This window comes from Ascidiella aspersa, chromosome 2, assembly GCF_963924565.1.
Source record: "Ascidiella aspersa chromosome 2, kaAscAspe10.2, whole genome shotgun sequence".
In the NCBI taxonomy this organism is placed as follows: domain Eukaryota; kingdom Metazoa; phylum Chordata; class Ascidiacea; order Phlebobranchia; family Ascidiidae; genus Ascidiella; species Ascidiella aspersa.
Window position 1 is genome coordinate 11,776,198 of NC_139448.1, and position 16,367 is coordinate 11,792,564.

The 16,367-nt window shown below is 37.2% G+C and overlaps 1 protein-coding gene across 1 annotated transcript; it reads right to left on the reverse strand.

Annotated features, from left to right (window-relative positions):
* Positions 1–1,546: 1,546 nt before the first annotated feature.
* LOC146163678 (protein unc-93 homolog A-like) lies at positions 1,547–9,377 on the reverse strand. Its single transcript, XM_083380564.1, has 10 exons — positions 9,248–9,377; positions 8,739–8,888; positions 8,012–8,193; positions 7,371–7,558; positions 5,668–5,879; positions 4,631–4,701; positions 4,390–4,557; positions 3,134–3,368; positions 2,600–2,767; positions 1,547–2,138 (listed from the first exon to the last, which is right to left on the reverse strand). The coding sequence occupies exons 1-10, from the start codon at positions 9,375–9,377 to the stop codon at positions 2,101–2,103; spliced, it is 1,542 nt and encodes a 513-aa protein (XP_083236690.1). The 3' UTR covers positions 1,547–2,100.
* Positions 9,378–16,367: the final 6,990 nt, after the last annotated feature.

Sequence of the window (16,367 nt, forward strand, 5' to 3'; positions counted from 1 at the left end):
AGAATAAATCTCTTATAATAATAATTCTTTCATAAACTCGCTATTGAAACGCTAAGGATATATTACGTACAAAAAGTTGGTTCTTTCACAAACTGTAACTGTAGTAATGAAAGCTGTCGCCAACTGCAAAATCAAGGACGTAGACTTCAGGGGTGGACTCAAAGGATGAGACCCGGAATATTTCCCAAAACTGTATTTGTTTTTCAATCTTTAATTAGGTAAATGAAAGTATTTTGTGTTTGCGTCAATTCTTACCATTTTTCTATTACCTTTTAGACCCATTTTGCGGACATTTATTAGCCAAGTTCAGGCGCATGTTTCCCTCGTTTTGATGGACATAACATCGAAAGTGTTAACCAGTTTTATCAAATTACAATTTTCTCAGGGTTTTTACAAATAGCAATCTCTGTCTAATCAATCTATGACGGTTGTTCTCATCATTTTTGATTTTACGCCACCCTATATAAAATACGTAGGCCTGTAGTTTGCGACCCCTTTGTAGAGCTATAATCTTGAGACTCTTTTTTGGCACCCTTGAGGAGCGCTGAAACGGCCGCTTCAAGTTTCATAAGACAACTTAATTTATAAAACGTTATGTCGTACCGTAATTATGAGACAACAGAAGATATTTCATGACTTTTTGCTTTAGCAAAATTAAGTTAACTTTTTAGATTGTTTTAGACTGTATATTTCTTTATGACTATAATTAGAATTGCTGTGGAATTAGAAATTTTTCGATTTGCTTTTAGGACAGGGTATTATAGTTTAACGCAATTACATTAAAAAAACATTTAATCCGCTCGGGCCTGAACTGCACAGTACGCTAATGAAATTGTGTACTAAAGCTGTCAAATAAAAAAACTTGGATTTACCAATCTGAAGCAAGCGGGTTAATTATGAGCCTCATTAATGTATTTTTGCCTCGTGAATTAACTTCACTTGTTCAAGGTAGAAACATATTCAAATTGAATTGTTCATCTTCTGCTTCGTATTAACCCTTAGCTTAAAAACAACCACTCGACTTTTTGCTTCTGGGTTACTGGACGTACTGGGCTATATTGATATAAGCTTTCGCATATACAAGTTTAAAGTTTGCATGAAAGAGAAAAGGCGACACGAAAAAGCGGAAATGATTCATAACCCGGAGTCTTTCTGGCAGCCGGGAACTGTGACAGCAACTTGTTCACACAGGTGAAATACTTTTATCTGTAACGGAAATATGTGTCACGATATAACATTTATTATGTGTGAAACAGCCAAATGCTTTGTTCTCAGAGTGACAGCGAGTGTTTGGTAAAAGGCGTGAAAAAATAGCAACTTGATTATACATTTTGAAAAGAACACAACTCAAATAAACGTCTGAAATACTCAATAAAACATCTTAAATGACTCCAGACGCCACAAATCAACACACAATTATGAAAATATGTACAAGCAGAAAGAAAACACTTCTTTTCATCGAAAAATTTCATTTTACCTCCGTGTAATACATAATTATGAAAATATGTACAAGCTGAAAGAAAACACTTCTTTACATCGAAAAATTTCATTTTATCTCTGTGTAACATATAATTATGATAATATGACAAGCTGGAAGAAAACACTTCAAAAATTGAACATAAAGTGCTGAATGGTTTTAATCTAGGATTTGATGTTAACATAGGTATAACACATATAAGAGTAGGCCTAACTCTTCTATGAGGTTTGTCGTGAAACGCTGTACTATAGGGGTATAAGAGGTAGTCTAATTATGGCACTTTATGAAATCGGCGAGTAAAAAATAGGACATTTTTTGTATTGACATTTAAAAAACATAGCTACCATGTTTGGTTTGTTTTGTCGCAGCAAAAAATGGGAACAAAAATTGCACTTTAAAAAAATAGAGGTGATTTTTCCCGCGGTAATTTGGTTTTATTCAGATAAGGCACCAGAAATAATTTCGAGGTATTCGTATTAGATTTTGCGGTGGGGCGATACCCCTTGCCCCGCTAAATATTGAAAATATTTTTAACAAAGAGCAATATTTGTTAGTACGTTTCAAATATATGCTTCAGTACGTTTCAATTATATGCTTAATAGCAAAAGTAGCTGTTTCCAAGTTCATCCAGTAGCCATCTTTCTCGTGTGAATTGCAACCACTAAAAAGAGGTGTTTAATTTCCAAAATGCCGCGAGGTGTTTAAGGAATTTTGTATCAAGCCAACATATTTTACCCAAAAATCCTACAGTGTTTTTTACGCTTAGCTTATGCTAAAATATATTCGTTTTGAGGCCGAACCTTTAACCCGTTTTAACAAAACACAAAAAGTATGTCTATTTCGTCAACACTTATGTCTATATTGGGCCTTCGTTTTATTTATTTTTTTTAAATTGACTGTTTTTCTCCGCTCACGTTACGTTAAAAATATGCTTAAGGAAAGTGGATAAATTTACCTAACCCTACTTAATAGTTCAACATTTGTTTTTAACACCAATTACTTCATGCTATGACAAAGACATGAACTGTGATTTAGGGTTTGATAGACCTGAGTATACTGAAAAAAATATCGACACTATTTTGGAATTTTCATTGTATTTTACAATACTGGTTTTGAACTTACCGTAGCACAGCACGGAGATGCATAGCATACCGATCTGAATGTAGATCTTTAGGTAAACGCACAGGACTGTGCTCCAGCCATACTGAATTGCGAAGCCCGCTAGCACGAGAATGTTCCAAACAGAGAAGGCAATGTCTTGAATTTCAGGGAAAAGCCAACCGTGAATTTCTAAAAGTACACGGTGTATTTTGGATGAATTGGTTTAATAGGCATTGTTGACTCTATAAGAAACATTAAATGACAATATTGCCTTAACAAAAAATGATGTATGTTCACATACTTCTGATAATTATAAGCTTAAAAAATATATTTGATATCATTAGCTTTTTTACATGTCTATGTTCATTTCATCGATTAAAGGCAACTAAACACTTAAAACTTACAAGCGGGTTAATACAAACGTAAATTGAAAATTTACAGCGTACTCCGTCATTTTTTTTTTTTTTTTATTAAACATGATGTTAGCCTTTTTGCACCAAACTATAGTTATTCGACATTAGTAATTGTCTGTATTTTCATATTCCTGAAATTTACCGTTGATAAGAGGCTGCCAAATTCCGTTTACAATGCCAACAACAGTGAAAATGAGATACACGATCCACAGGCTGTCCTCAGTGGGCACCCAAAACAAGCAAATCATGTAGCCACCAATGTCCAGAACAAAGCCGATTGCCATAGGTATGTTGTAGCCCACCCGGCTCGCCAGTTTTGTTATACAGACCGAAGAAATACCACCTGCAGCCGCGAATATGGCCATGCAAAGTCCAACCTATACACAAATATACAATTGGCTAAAATAAAAATACAAATCGTTGGTTTAGTCATCGTATATGACTAATGCATACTTTAATACGGTCGCTGAAGTTTAAAAGTCCGACATGTGTACCAAGGACCTTAGATATAAAGGGACTTTTGGCGAGGTGTTTTGAAACATTGTGGTTTAATTATTTTAAAACGGCAGCTTCGTGGAGCATGTCAAAACCTTGAATAAACATTTGAGGCTACTTAAGTTCATTAGTTCGTTCAATACTTTAAAATACAATTACAGGCGAAATTTTGCTGTCCCAGTTGCGATAAAACGCCGATTTTGCGTAAAATACAGATAATTAAAAATTGATCAATTGCTAAAAAACTTTTTTCAATGGTCTCCTAAAAAATAAATGTAGCATTGTGGTGCATTGGTTAAACTTTATTTGTCTATTAAATTTGGCGCAAAACTAAAAAAAAATTCTTCGAATGACCGCTACCTCAACCTGACGCCAACAAAACACACGGACTATTCATAAAACTCTTATAAACTAGGTGTTCTTGTAATCGCTTCTGCAATTCTTTTTTTGGGACATAACTAAGAGAAAGTAAAGTAAAAACAAAAAATATAGGTAAGGGTTATGGTTGTTTTTTCCCATTGACCGATAAGGTGGCCGGAAATGTCTGACTACATGATTAGTGGTCTGAGCCCAGTCCTCTTGGCAACCAACCCCACTATAGGGGACAGGTACAACTACGAAGGTATATGGCCCGAATTATAACTGCACAAGGCAGAAGGTAAACATTTTAGCGTCTAGTTTGTGGTGTTGGGAAAGTATAGTAAGTAGTACAGGTTAGTAGTAAGTAGTTTTTAGTTTCTTAGTTATTTTGAATTTTACTTATTTTACTTTTATTGATGCCCCCCAACCCCCCCAAAAAACGGTTTTCCTACGGGGAAAACTGCGAGGTTTTACTAAACTCGGTAAAGACCTCACATGAAGCCTGTTACCTTATTTACATAGAAGTAATTTAATTTCAGTTACCTGGTCGACTCCTATCATGCAAGACGCATAAGCCCTGGTCAGTTCTGAGTACCCGAAGGACATAAGAACCCCGCTATAGATAGCAAAGGGGGCGACTAAGAGTAGGGTCGGAGACAATAGATGGCGCAGCGTGGCTTTCACTGTGGAAAATGCGACACGCCATTTGTCCTGCAAACATAGAACAGCTATTAAAAAATGCAGGAACTGACGAAACCTCAATCACGCGTAACTAGAGTACAACCTCTTGCTTGGTTTGATCACCGAGGGAGTATGTTACAGAAGCGGTATCCTTCATATCAGAAATATTCAGTTCTGCAATGCACATAAAGATTTTTGAAGCCTTAGAGGTGCAAACTTGTGCAAACGCAGTTGTCAAATTCCGAACACAAAAATACACGTTTATCTCCTAAACGTTTAGGAAAGCGCTTACAGAAATCACATGTTTCAGAGTTGATTGTCAAATGAGAGTGCAAATAAGACAAACGTTTTTTCCAACTTATAAGCACTAAAATATGATTTTCACTGTGTGTTCTAGAAAAACAGTCAATTGTAATAACTTCTTAAGTTTCGTGTCAATTTGAAGATTATTTAAAGGTTTAAACCAGAGCTGTCGGAGCCGGACTCGGGTGTAAGTCGGAGCCGGACTCGGGTGTACTAGAGTCGATAGGCCGACGTGCGCCTATATACGGTAGCAAGTTAGGAACGTATTTACGTGGAAAAGTGAAATAAACGGCTGCGTGAAGTCGGGGTTTGACTCGGCGTTATTTTAAGTCGTAGTCGGACTCAGACGTCCATCTAGACTAGAGTATAAACTATATTTACTAGGCCGGAGTCGGACTCGCTTTGTTTCAAACCGACTCCGCAGCGCCGTTAAGGCCGCGTCGGGTGCTTTTAGATCGACTTTGATAATTTGTTACAACCAGTTAACGAAGTGGTTCTCAACCGGGGTGCCGCGGCGCCCTGGTGTGCCATTTTTTAAGCTTAAGGGTGCCTATAGGTAGAAAAAAAATTAAAAAAAATTAGAAACTGATTTTTGCTCAATTGGTAAGTTTCAACTATTGGTGTACAATTAGTTACCATTATATCAAATGTATCTACATGTTTTAAGTCGATTGTGTTGTTCCAGTTCCATTTATAGTGACATTTCAGTAAAATAATTAACGAAAATTCTAGTAGGGGTTCCGCAGATCTATTTATTGTTTTTGAGAGGTGCCGTATAAGGTAAGCCATAAAAGGTTGAGAATCAATGAGTTAACCTAAACCTCAGCTAATATTTACCTTCAGGCTGTTGCGTTCGCTTCAGTTCAACACTACCTATTTTTCGAAACTGACATTTGTCGTCCTCCGACGCCGTATCCTTTTCCTCCTTGCCTTCCAGGGACTCATCGATGGGCTTGGTGAAAATGGAGTGCACTGCCACGGCGGCGACGATCATGGCGGCCATCACCCCGATCACAATGTTGAGGATCGTCGTTGAGGTGGGAACGTAACTGAACACGATGAACAGTTCATGATTACATTTGTCATATACACAGGGTTACCATCTGGTACGATAAAAAAGCACGCTACTACGAACATATAAGCACGCTACTGATAACTCGGCCAGGTTTCTCCAAACGTTGTTTGGCCAGAAAATGGTAAGGTCTGACTAGCGGGGGCTGCCCAACTGTTGGGATTTACGATTGCGGATAACTGTTAGGATTTACGATTGATTAACTTGATGAACGTTAAACGACGGAAATATAAGAATCAATGCAAGGAAAGTTATAGTGAGGCTTAATATATTCTAAAATAGGACAAACTAAGCATCTTAAAAATAAGCGCGTTTCTTATAAATAAGCACATTTGTATTTTTTAAGACACTGCAACCAAAAATAAGCACACATATTAAATAAGCACGGTATGACAACCCTGGACGTACATTAATAGATTGACATTTGCCATAATACACATCCAACCCTAGTCGGCCCCGTATCGATGTGTAGCTCACAAAATACAAACGATAGCAAAATTGTGTTTTATACATCACCAAAACCATGTACACCACTACAAAAACGCCATGTAAAATTCAAATTATATATCAAAGCCTTTTCATCGAATATACGCGGTCCCCAAAAAAACTGTTTAAAACAAAACAAAATTTTCTTTAACAGTGTGTATTTCCATCACGTGCTGTGCATATTAATCAAGCGCGGCTTTGCTGTTAGATCGCTTTAATGCCAAGCAAACAAGCTTACAATACCATGCATATAGCTACGCCCTAAACGCCTCAGCTGCTGGAATAAGCCGGTTTTCCAACACCAAATTAAGTAAATATTATATTCTATTCAACGCCTTGTCCAATAAAACTGCCTATTGAAAAGCTAATTATTTACCGCCAGCATCAATCCATTTGCGGTTAAACGTCGAACTCTAGCTGGGTTCAACAAGGGCGAATGGGGGGAGACTGTAGGTCACCCAAAACCATATGTTTTGCACGACTAGGTAAACGAAAAAAGTTGGTGCATCACATGAACAACATTTACGTTTTTAATGTATTAGTCAGTTTTGGGGAATATTTTAGCCCTATAGGGCGCCGCGCACAACATGGCAATCTCTCATGCAGTCGTTCTCCAACTTTCTAGCTTGCGGGCCTATTTTGCTTTCTTGGCATTATTATTTAGGACGACTACACATCCGATATTATCAGAAATATTTTAATGTGATAAAAAGCAAGAATCGTCTGGAAAATACCCTCTTAGAAATGTAAGTTTTGAAAAATCATATCTAATGTAATTTTGTCACTTTTCCATCGCGAGTAACAACTCCCAAACTTGAAATTTATGTGGATTAGGGCAATACATTCTTTTTTGCGCCTTTAGGAGGCTTTACAGATTATGAACCACCCTGTTCTATCTAGGGGTATAGTGTGTGTAGGGTTAGTTTTGCTTCGCCTCGCTGTAAACCAGTTGGCGCGATAAATTCATATGCGTTATACGTGCTTTGTGATGTTTGCCGCGGTGACGTTTGGGTCCTGGCAGTCGTTTGCGCCGCAGACGAGGAGTCCCGTAGAAACCGGTAAGACGGTAATTGGGGGGTCGGTTGTGCTTGCGTTATCGCTCGACTGCGTCTCGTTGATCGGAGTTCGTCCCCCGTACAGTATGGCGTAGGTCAGCATGTTGGCAAAAATCTGAAAAATATAAAAATATATATGCATTAATTTTCTTTGATGCCATTTTTGCTTTCCTGGAGTACATTGCATATAGCTGGAAGAAGCACCGTACGATTTTATCCCACCGATAACGATCGAAATATAAAAACCTTTTTAAACAGCCTAAAAGTTTAAGATAGAGTTGAAACCAGAAATTTTTTAATTTACAAAAATGTAAGATTTATTATTTCAGTATCACTGCTTATATAATTTACTATGCTAAATATCCAATACACTTTTGTTTAAATGTAAAAACATTTGGCTGAGAAAAATTTGAAAACTGATTATTTTACGCAAAACATTTTTTTTTTATTCCAGTCTGAATATTTTATTTTCAATCAATACATGGCAAAACATTGTCGCGATTCAATTCCGATTTGTATTCCGGCTATATACACCAAAGTAGAAATGCAGCCACGGCTATACGCAAACCTGACTGAGTTGAAATCCCATGAAAAAGTATCCCACAAATTCGGTTTCATAGGTTTTCGACTTCTTGCTCCCGTGCCGCGCGTAGCATCGCGCGAAGTGCACGCTGAAGAGAATCATGTTGGGCCACATTGTAGCCTCACCAAAGCCGGTCGCCACGGAGGCGGGAATAAGCAGATAGGAAACTGAACAGGGGGATATAGCTATTAACGTAATCTAGTTGGCGATATGCGTGCGTGTTTAAAGTGAAATTGTTGGACAGTGTTGAAAAACAAGTCATTTTCAAAGGAATTTTTATTTCCTTTTGTTATAAGTTATTTGTCCAAACGACCTAAAGTTCTTGGGAACGATTGACCAAATCGTTGGGAACGATTAAACAAATAGCTTTAGGACGCCTGAAGTTATCGTTTGATGCCTTGCAGAAATGCGGAACTTAAATTTTAGTTTAAATACATTCAGAGAGACGGCGGTATGATCAAGGTGAAAAAGCGACATTGCCTGATAAAACAGAACAATGTTTTACCGATACGGTGTACCAAAATTATTTTACCAAAATGGCGGCACAATTATATTTAACTGCAACACCGTTGCGGCCGTTTAGGACCGTTCCGGCTAATTTCGCTGGTGCCAAGTCTTTACTAGCTCTGTGACATGGTTATGACTAAATACACGGAAAAGAGGATTGTGGTAAGGAAGCGACAACTCTATTTGGATAGCGTTACAAACCTACCCGGATAAAAATTGGCCAGCACGTAGAGTAGATAGCAAATTTGGCAAAGAATCACCGCCTGTTTGGCGCCGAGCACCCGGATAGCAACCGGTGTAAAAAATATTCCCAGAACTGCCGAGGAAACGTAAGTCACCGTCGCTGAAAGGGCGCCTGAATGCAAAAAGCAAGTTTAAACTTCAATCCAAGCTTCGTCTTTTGTTTGTTCATGGCAACATATACATATTATGAAATGTTGGTATTTATTTAAAAGCTAAGACGATATATCATTTCAGAAATTTTTTTGCCGCTTGACAAATAAAAATAGTATATGTATTTAGAATTGGCGAAATTATTTATACAGTCAAAGCAGCAATACGCATTGTTCATAAAAAACACAGGGTCATTTAATTCCAGCAATCTACAGCTCTACACTACTTATGACATGTTAATTGTTTGCTGTATAGCACAAAGTGTACAGTAATAACTTTGCGGGATTTACTGAAATCACGGATCGCACTACAATTTCTTACCGACCCCTCCTTCTATGTTTATGCTTGACTGCAGGAAAAGAATAGCGTAGTATGCTCCATAGGTTAAAAAATATCCGCAAGAAAACAAGACAAGCTTTAATATCACGGAACGTTTTGGGGATAAATCCATTTTTCTGCAGGACGTGTGAACAGGCTCGCAGAAACACACGTTGAGGTTTTGATATATTTATCTAGTAAACAGTGCCTAAAACGCAGTCTATAAATATTAAGGTAGAAACAGCTAGCTGATTTAGCATTAAGAGCTTTATAACAGACTTTTTACTAAAACTTACTGAAACATTTAATAAAAGGCTAGCTATACACTGCGACTTGGTTCAAACATATACCTACAATAGTCTAACAGTGATCCACACCCGGCGTGTTGCAACGAGTACGCCGCGAGACTATGCCAGTTGTGCCGCGGTGTAAAAAGACTTTTCCAACGGCACTTCTAAAGTACAGTACTACTACTAATAAAAACGTTGTGCCGCGGTGTAAAAAGACTTTTCCAACGGCACTTCTAAAGTACATTACTACTACTAATAAAAACGTACATGTTTATTGTTTAGGTTCTAATGAATCCGCCACGGTTCGCAGTGCATTTTCTTAATCTTAGCTGTTATTTGTTGCACAAATTTATCTTGGTTGGTGTTTCATAACACTAATCTAACATTAAAAAAACGAAATACAATATATAGAAATCGCTCTTCTGGTGTAAACGAAGTAGCCTACTAACCGGCGTTTAGGCAACGGATACCAGCTGACCTTATCAGGGTTAATAATTAAAACGAAATGCGTTAGCCAGCTTATATATTAAAACGAATATGATACGTCGGTTTATACTTCGTTTACACCAGAAGAGCGATTTCTATATATTTATTATGTTGCCTGGTGGAGCGAACTCTTTTTTAAAGTTTTTGCAGACGATCTTTTCCTATGGAAATGAAAGGTTTAGTCTGTGGAAAATGCACCTCTTCCACGAAAAATGGTTGACGTTCATTGCCGATAGGTAATGCAAACTAGTTTTATATTTAGTCACCAACACGACATACCGTGTTTGCGTTGCAAACTAACTTGAATCCATAGTTTAAACATGGTCTTGCAATGGGTTAAATGTTGAAAGATGCCATTTAGGCACTCTTTTAAAACTTATGTGTTTTATTATCATAGAATAAAACGTAACTGGATGTACGCCACATTTATACAACTTTAAACGCTAAAGAATAGTTTATGCTCCAACATAAGTCGGGAAATTTTTTCTCTGTAAATTAACAAACCGTAACAATTTTGTCGCACGCTATGTTTAAACTGCTAAAATAAAATGTTTCAGAAGATGGGTCGATTATTTTTTGACCTAAAAAATGAGAAATTCTGACCTATAAATAAAATTTTTGGCAAATTTGGCCTAAAAATATTTTATGTATTGCATTAGTGTCTCGTCGTCAGTTACTCGTTTTCGAGGTTTTACTGACAACCGGTCGAAAAGATATAGTAATTTTTGCGTGTTCAAAATGCAAATATCTTTAAAGTGCTTAGTGATATTTTTGTATGTCAAAAAGCCAAAATTATAAAAATGCCAAGGAAAAGCAAGACGCGGGTTATTTTTGAAAATTATTATGTAAACAGTTTTGTTAAAATTAAAGGTAAAAATAAATCTAAATGCACAACTATTCAAAGCAAAATCTAAGTTTGAAAAACACTATATCGTGTATAAAATTTTAAACTAACCGCCAATTTCAAAACGCCAATTACACAGTTTTTGTTAATTTTGTAACGATTTTCGAACATTTTGTAAACGATTTGGATCGAAAGTATAAATTTAGACAAAATGTTGACGTTTTTTGACCGAAAAAATAATCGCCCTGTTCATGAGTAACAGCTGAAGTAGACCAGTGGTTCTCAAACTTATTGAGCTTGCGGCACACTAAAAACACATAAAAATCGCGACACAGTTTCTGCATAAACAATTAATGTTGGCATTCACCCTTGTGCGCTAATACAACGGCAAGGCAATCGGAATAAAACTATAACTCTCACTATAGTTTGATGGATAGGTTGCATTTACGTTTCGCATGCCTACCGCTTGCCATATTTGTTATATCAATGTTTACTTTTCAAAATTACCAATCGACAGACTCAATAGTTCTCCTAGTGTGCCGCGGCACACAGTTTAAGAATCACTGGGCAATACGGAAAGTGGCCAGTACGTGAATTTTTCGCACTTGTTTTTTTAGTTTATCTTCTGGACGGGAAGGCTTGCATTGTTTGCATTATGCTATTTGTATGTTGACACCCTTATGTTTTTAACTAGCACGATTACTTCCCTGACGTTAGACAGGATAATTAATTTGTACTGTCTGCTTGCTTTCCTAGATGTTTGAAAGCTTTACCAAAAGATTTTGTAGTGGACGTTTATTATAATTATTTGTTCCTATTATTCGAAACTAAGCTTTAACTAAATTTGAGGACGTGACCCAATGCAGTTCGTCACCGCAATACTCACCACGTAAAGTACCGCAACACGGATATGTTATTTACCTCCCGCTAATTTGCCTCTGCTAAATAAATGGCCAAGCTATGTGTACAAAAGCGGTTGGAAAAAAGCCAATGTAACTAAACTGGAAAATGGCTCAACTCACTTAATTAACATAATGCAACAGACAGAAGCTGTAATACTAGACCGTTAGTACTGGACCCTGGACCTTACGCTATTCCTGTTGACGTTTAATACAAAGCTGTGGTTAATCTGTTGAAACACGCAACTTTACAAATGGAGTCGGATTCAATCTTAGCGTAAACCAGACAAGTTTGCGCTCGATAATCTTTAACAGCATTCTAATCAACGAGAATCACTTTTTAACAAAACAGTTTATCCTTGCAATTTGTTACTTATACCAGTGTTAAAACCCGTAGTTCGAATCGGACTGTAAACTAATTTTGAGTTAAAATAGTTTGTCATTATTAGAAAGAAACATTATTGGTAGGCTACACTTGATTTCGTTTGTTTTTTGTAGGCTCCATACCATGCAGATACATATTTTAACAGGGAGACATGCCCACCATGCTATCAGAACTTCACTAAATCGAAACTAAACAAACTGTTATTGCATTACAGAAATGCATAATGCCAGGTCGCCTATAGGCTAGATGTTTTGTATATTCGAAACATTCAGCATAGCTCGCTCTCAATAAAACAACTTACAGCGCAGTAAATACACGTCTCGCTAGTAAGGCGTGCATTTTTCTTGTGGTTTGCAGTCGAATTCGAATACAACTAGCGACAAAGAAAAGCGAACGCGTTTAGGGAAAAAGGGTTCAGTTAATACCTTGAAAGCAAGCGGAAAAAGGAAATAGCAGAAACGTTTTTAAACAGACTATTCGACAGCACAGTCAGCACACGCAAAACAAACACTGTAAATAACAAATACAGATGCTTGCTCTCTACACAGGCCTAGAATGAAATGGTTTGTTTATTTCATTAGTTTTATTGTATGCGGGTCTTCTGGAATCCTTTGAGCCTATAGCATTTTCCTATCGTTACAACATCACTCTGGCATGAACCTCACGTTACATCTAAATATACGTGGCCTGGTTTGTTCGTTGCAAGAGAGAGGCAGAGCAAAGTGCCGCGAGGGACTTCGCGACACTTTTAATACTGCAGAAAGAAAGTTTTTTCCGAGACAAATAAAATTGGCTCCCTTTCTATTTTTGAGTATTGCGCTCGCCTAAAACGCGAATTTCCTTGACAGTTTTTTGTGGCAGACTTTGCCAAGTGCAGCTCGCTGTAGCCGCCTAATGGTCAAGACAATTTTCGCTTATTTTTTGTGCTTATTGCGGTGGTTTTAACAGTAAGCAGTTGTCACTTTAAAGCGGGTTACAGATTTTTCTCATGGTTGGACGCCATTTGGTACCGATATTACGGGTTTGATTGGACATCACGCATCAGGCGAACATTTTCTGCTACGACTTAAGGTTTACGTGTTTACGCCCAAACAAACAAACTAGAAAGACGTAAGAGAACAAAAATAGGATCTATCAGAAAGCGACAGGTTGGGGTAAAGCTCACTAAACTTTAAATATTGCGATTTTCTAGAGCAGAAGTTCCAAAACTTTTTGTAGGTGAGAAATTAGACTTCAGAAATTTGCTGTTTCCAGTCCAAAAATGTGAAATGTAATGAAGTTTAAATATAGTGCAAAAACGTTTTATTTTTAACTATATCCTACTTATTTCGTTGAAAAATTGATTGCTTATAATTACACTAATAGTCCAAGCCTTTATGGACCCCCTAAAACTAGTTCACGCACCCACAAGGGGCCCATGGACCCCAGTTTAAGAAACCCTGTTCTAGAGTTTAAATCACACGTAGTTTATGATTGTTTTTAACCGATTTGAGCGTAAAACCAACATATAAAGCGTCGATAACGACTTTGCATACTTACAAATGATATATTACGAACCACGCACATAACAGTAAACAGTTCCACAGTACATAATCGACATAAGTACCAAACAGAAGAGTTACAGTTTTTTTGTAATGAAATTAAAAGTTTTGAACACTTTCAAGAGGTAAATTATTCCCCAATGTTTTGCAATTCAACAGGGTTTCAGGGACTCCAGCCATAAGACCGAGATAAGAACAACACCAACGTCAGAATAAAACACAATTCGGAATAAGGCCAAAATAGGACTAATACCTAATAGTATTACTACCGTCTAAATCGGAATAAGTCATAAATCCGTCAGAATAAGACCTAAAAGGTCAGAATCAGGCCTAAATAACACTTTAACTAACCCCAAACCCCTCCCCTAAGTACATCACTAACTCCCCTAATAATTTCAACACTAACCCATTTTCAAACTCCACCCATTACCCACCAATAACTCAAACAGGACCGAAAATCCGTTGCCAAAACAGCGGCGCCCTGACGGCGCCGGTCAGACTATGGCGTCCAAACCTTGGCACCAAAACGGCCTATGCCAGACCGATGGCCCCTGACCGTCCCATACCCTCTACCCACAGGTTCTGGCGTTATTATGGCTTTAGGTCTTCTTCCGATTAATTTAGGCCTTATTCAGATGAATTTAGGACTTATTCCGATGGATTTAGGACTTATTCCAATGAATTTAGGCCTTATTCCGATGAACTTAGTCTTTATTCCGATGAATTTAGGACTAATTCCGATGAATTTAGGCTTTATTCCGATGAATTTGGGCCTTATTCCGATGAATTCAGACCTTATTCCGACAGATTTAGGTCTTATTCAGATGATTTTGATCTTATGCTGTACGCTGTACGGGATATTACGGCGTAATTGGCTGTATTATGTCGTTGGTCTTAAAACTATGGTTTTATAGATTTTTCTGCTTTAGGTATTTTTGCTTCTTAGGTCTTATTGTGTGTTCCCGGTTTCAGATTGATCCGCCACAATACCAAAGAACATATGAACAGGATCACGAACTACATTTACCTCTTTTTTTATGCCAGGCAGGTAATTCCTCCTAGAAAGTTACTACTTTGCTACAAACGTAAAAAACATGCGCTACAGTTTCTAATGCATCACAACCCCAAAACATTTATCCGAGTCCATTTCAAATACGTACTGGGTGTCGTTGGTCACGATGGCCCTATGGTTTAGTTTTATCTGAAAACTTCTAAGTTTGTTTTCCACAGTACAGTTGTAGTGAAATGGGTCGAGCTTGCATTTTAATGTGAGTAGATTTTTTTAACAGTCTTAAATTTTAACACGAATTCAGTACAAGCCAAGAACTTGTGGTCAACCATGGATAGGTCATTTAGTTCATTGAAGTCACATTCTCCGGGTATAGCCGAAATTAGTTTAGGATATTTTAAAAATCTTCATTGTCGTCGTAAAAAATGTACTGCTGTGGGAGATTATCGTAGGGCTTACACTGTCCTGTGTTGCTGGTAAGATGTCCGTAATCCAATATGCCAGCGTTAATCATACTCTTTATAAAAAAAGTTTTTTTATGGTATCGAACCTGGTCGTTATTCCATAACGGTCTGCCGTTCCCTAGGTATGTGTACATTATGTTAATAAAATGTTTGCAGTCCGCAATTGTTTTTCTGACAGTTTGCAGAGGCATCAGTTTCCGGCCTTTATGAGAGAGAAGGAAGCAGACTTTCGGAAAGACATTGTATTTCATTATCCGTTATTCTGGGTTTTTCCAGCTTTTTCCAAGATAACTTATAAGTTATAACTGTCATCGAATAATTTTGTTACCCATTTCGTACCCAGCTTAATGATGTAGGTACCCAGCTTAATGATTTCGTACCCAGCTTAATGATCCAAATCGATTGTGGAGAAAGCATTCACTTAACCTATGGCTTTCCAACATGTTTGGTACCGCCATGGGTCTACAATTCATGAAAATTTGGTTTTCGAATGTAATGTCAGCAGTTGTAAACACAGTTAAAGCTGGTCAGTGTTGTAATGATTTAAGCCGATGACTTGACTGGTTTAAGTGCACTTTAAGTCACTGAAATGACTTGACATGACTTAAGTCGTTTGGGCAAAATTACCTAACATGGATTCACCAATATGTCCTAACTTGAGCCTTGTGGAAAACTAGCAACATTTTAAATGATTTTGCATACTTGGTTTAAGTCAGATCTTAAATTTTAATTGAGTAGTGTTAATTTTATTGCGTTAATATTATGTTACTGGTCGATATTCAAAATAAAAAACACCATGCATGATTTTGATGCAAACTGTTTGGTGGCGCACACTCGTTGAGGCGGTCAATGCAGTGAACCATCTAGTGGTAAGATCAGTCAAGACTTCTGGCGGGTAAAGGACGTAGTGGAGCAAGCAGTAGGAAAGTTTATAGAATGAAATTTAACCCTCAAGCCGTTTGTCGCTTTGTGACTATCGTATTTTGTTTTAAATGGACTGTTTTGAAATTCTGAGATCGTTCAACAAAATTAACGTAAATTATTATATATTTTATTTAGTTAAATTTTAATGTTTTGAAGGTGCAATAGTTCAACAGACTTACACTTTTATTCTATGGTGTTTTTGCTTTATAACCCAGTGCTCTTTAACCTTTTTGGTTTGTTGAGCCCTCAAAGTTGTAAACTGAGGTAAGGATAGAAAAAAT

Excerpts from the sequence above, each read along its gene's own strand:
- LOC146163678 (XM_083380564.1), bottom strand. The coding sequence starts at position 9,377 with ATGGATTTATCCCCAAAACGTTCCGTGATATTAAAGCTTGTCTTGTTT. Across the intron at positions 8,889-9,247 it reads AAACATAGAAGGAGGGGTCG|GCGCCCTTTCAGCGACGGTG; the intron begins GTAAGAAATTGT and ends TTTTGCATTCAG. Across the intron at positions 2,768-3,133 it reads TTGGCAGCCTCTTATCAACG|AAATTCACGGTTGGCTTTTC; the intron begins GTAAATTTCAGG and ends GTGTACTTTTAG.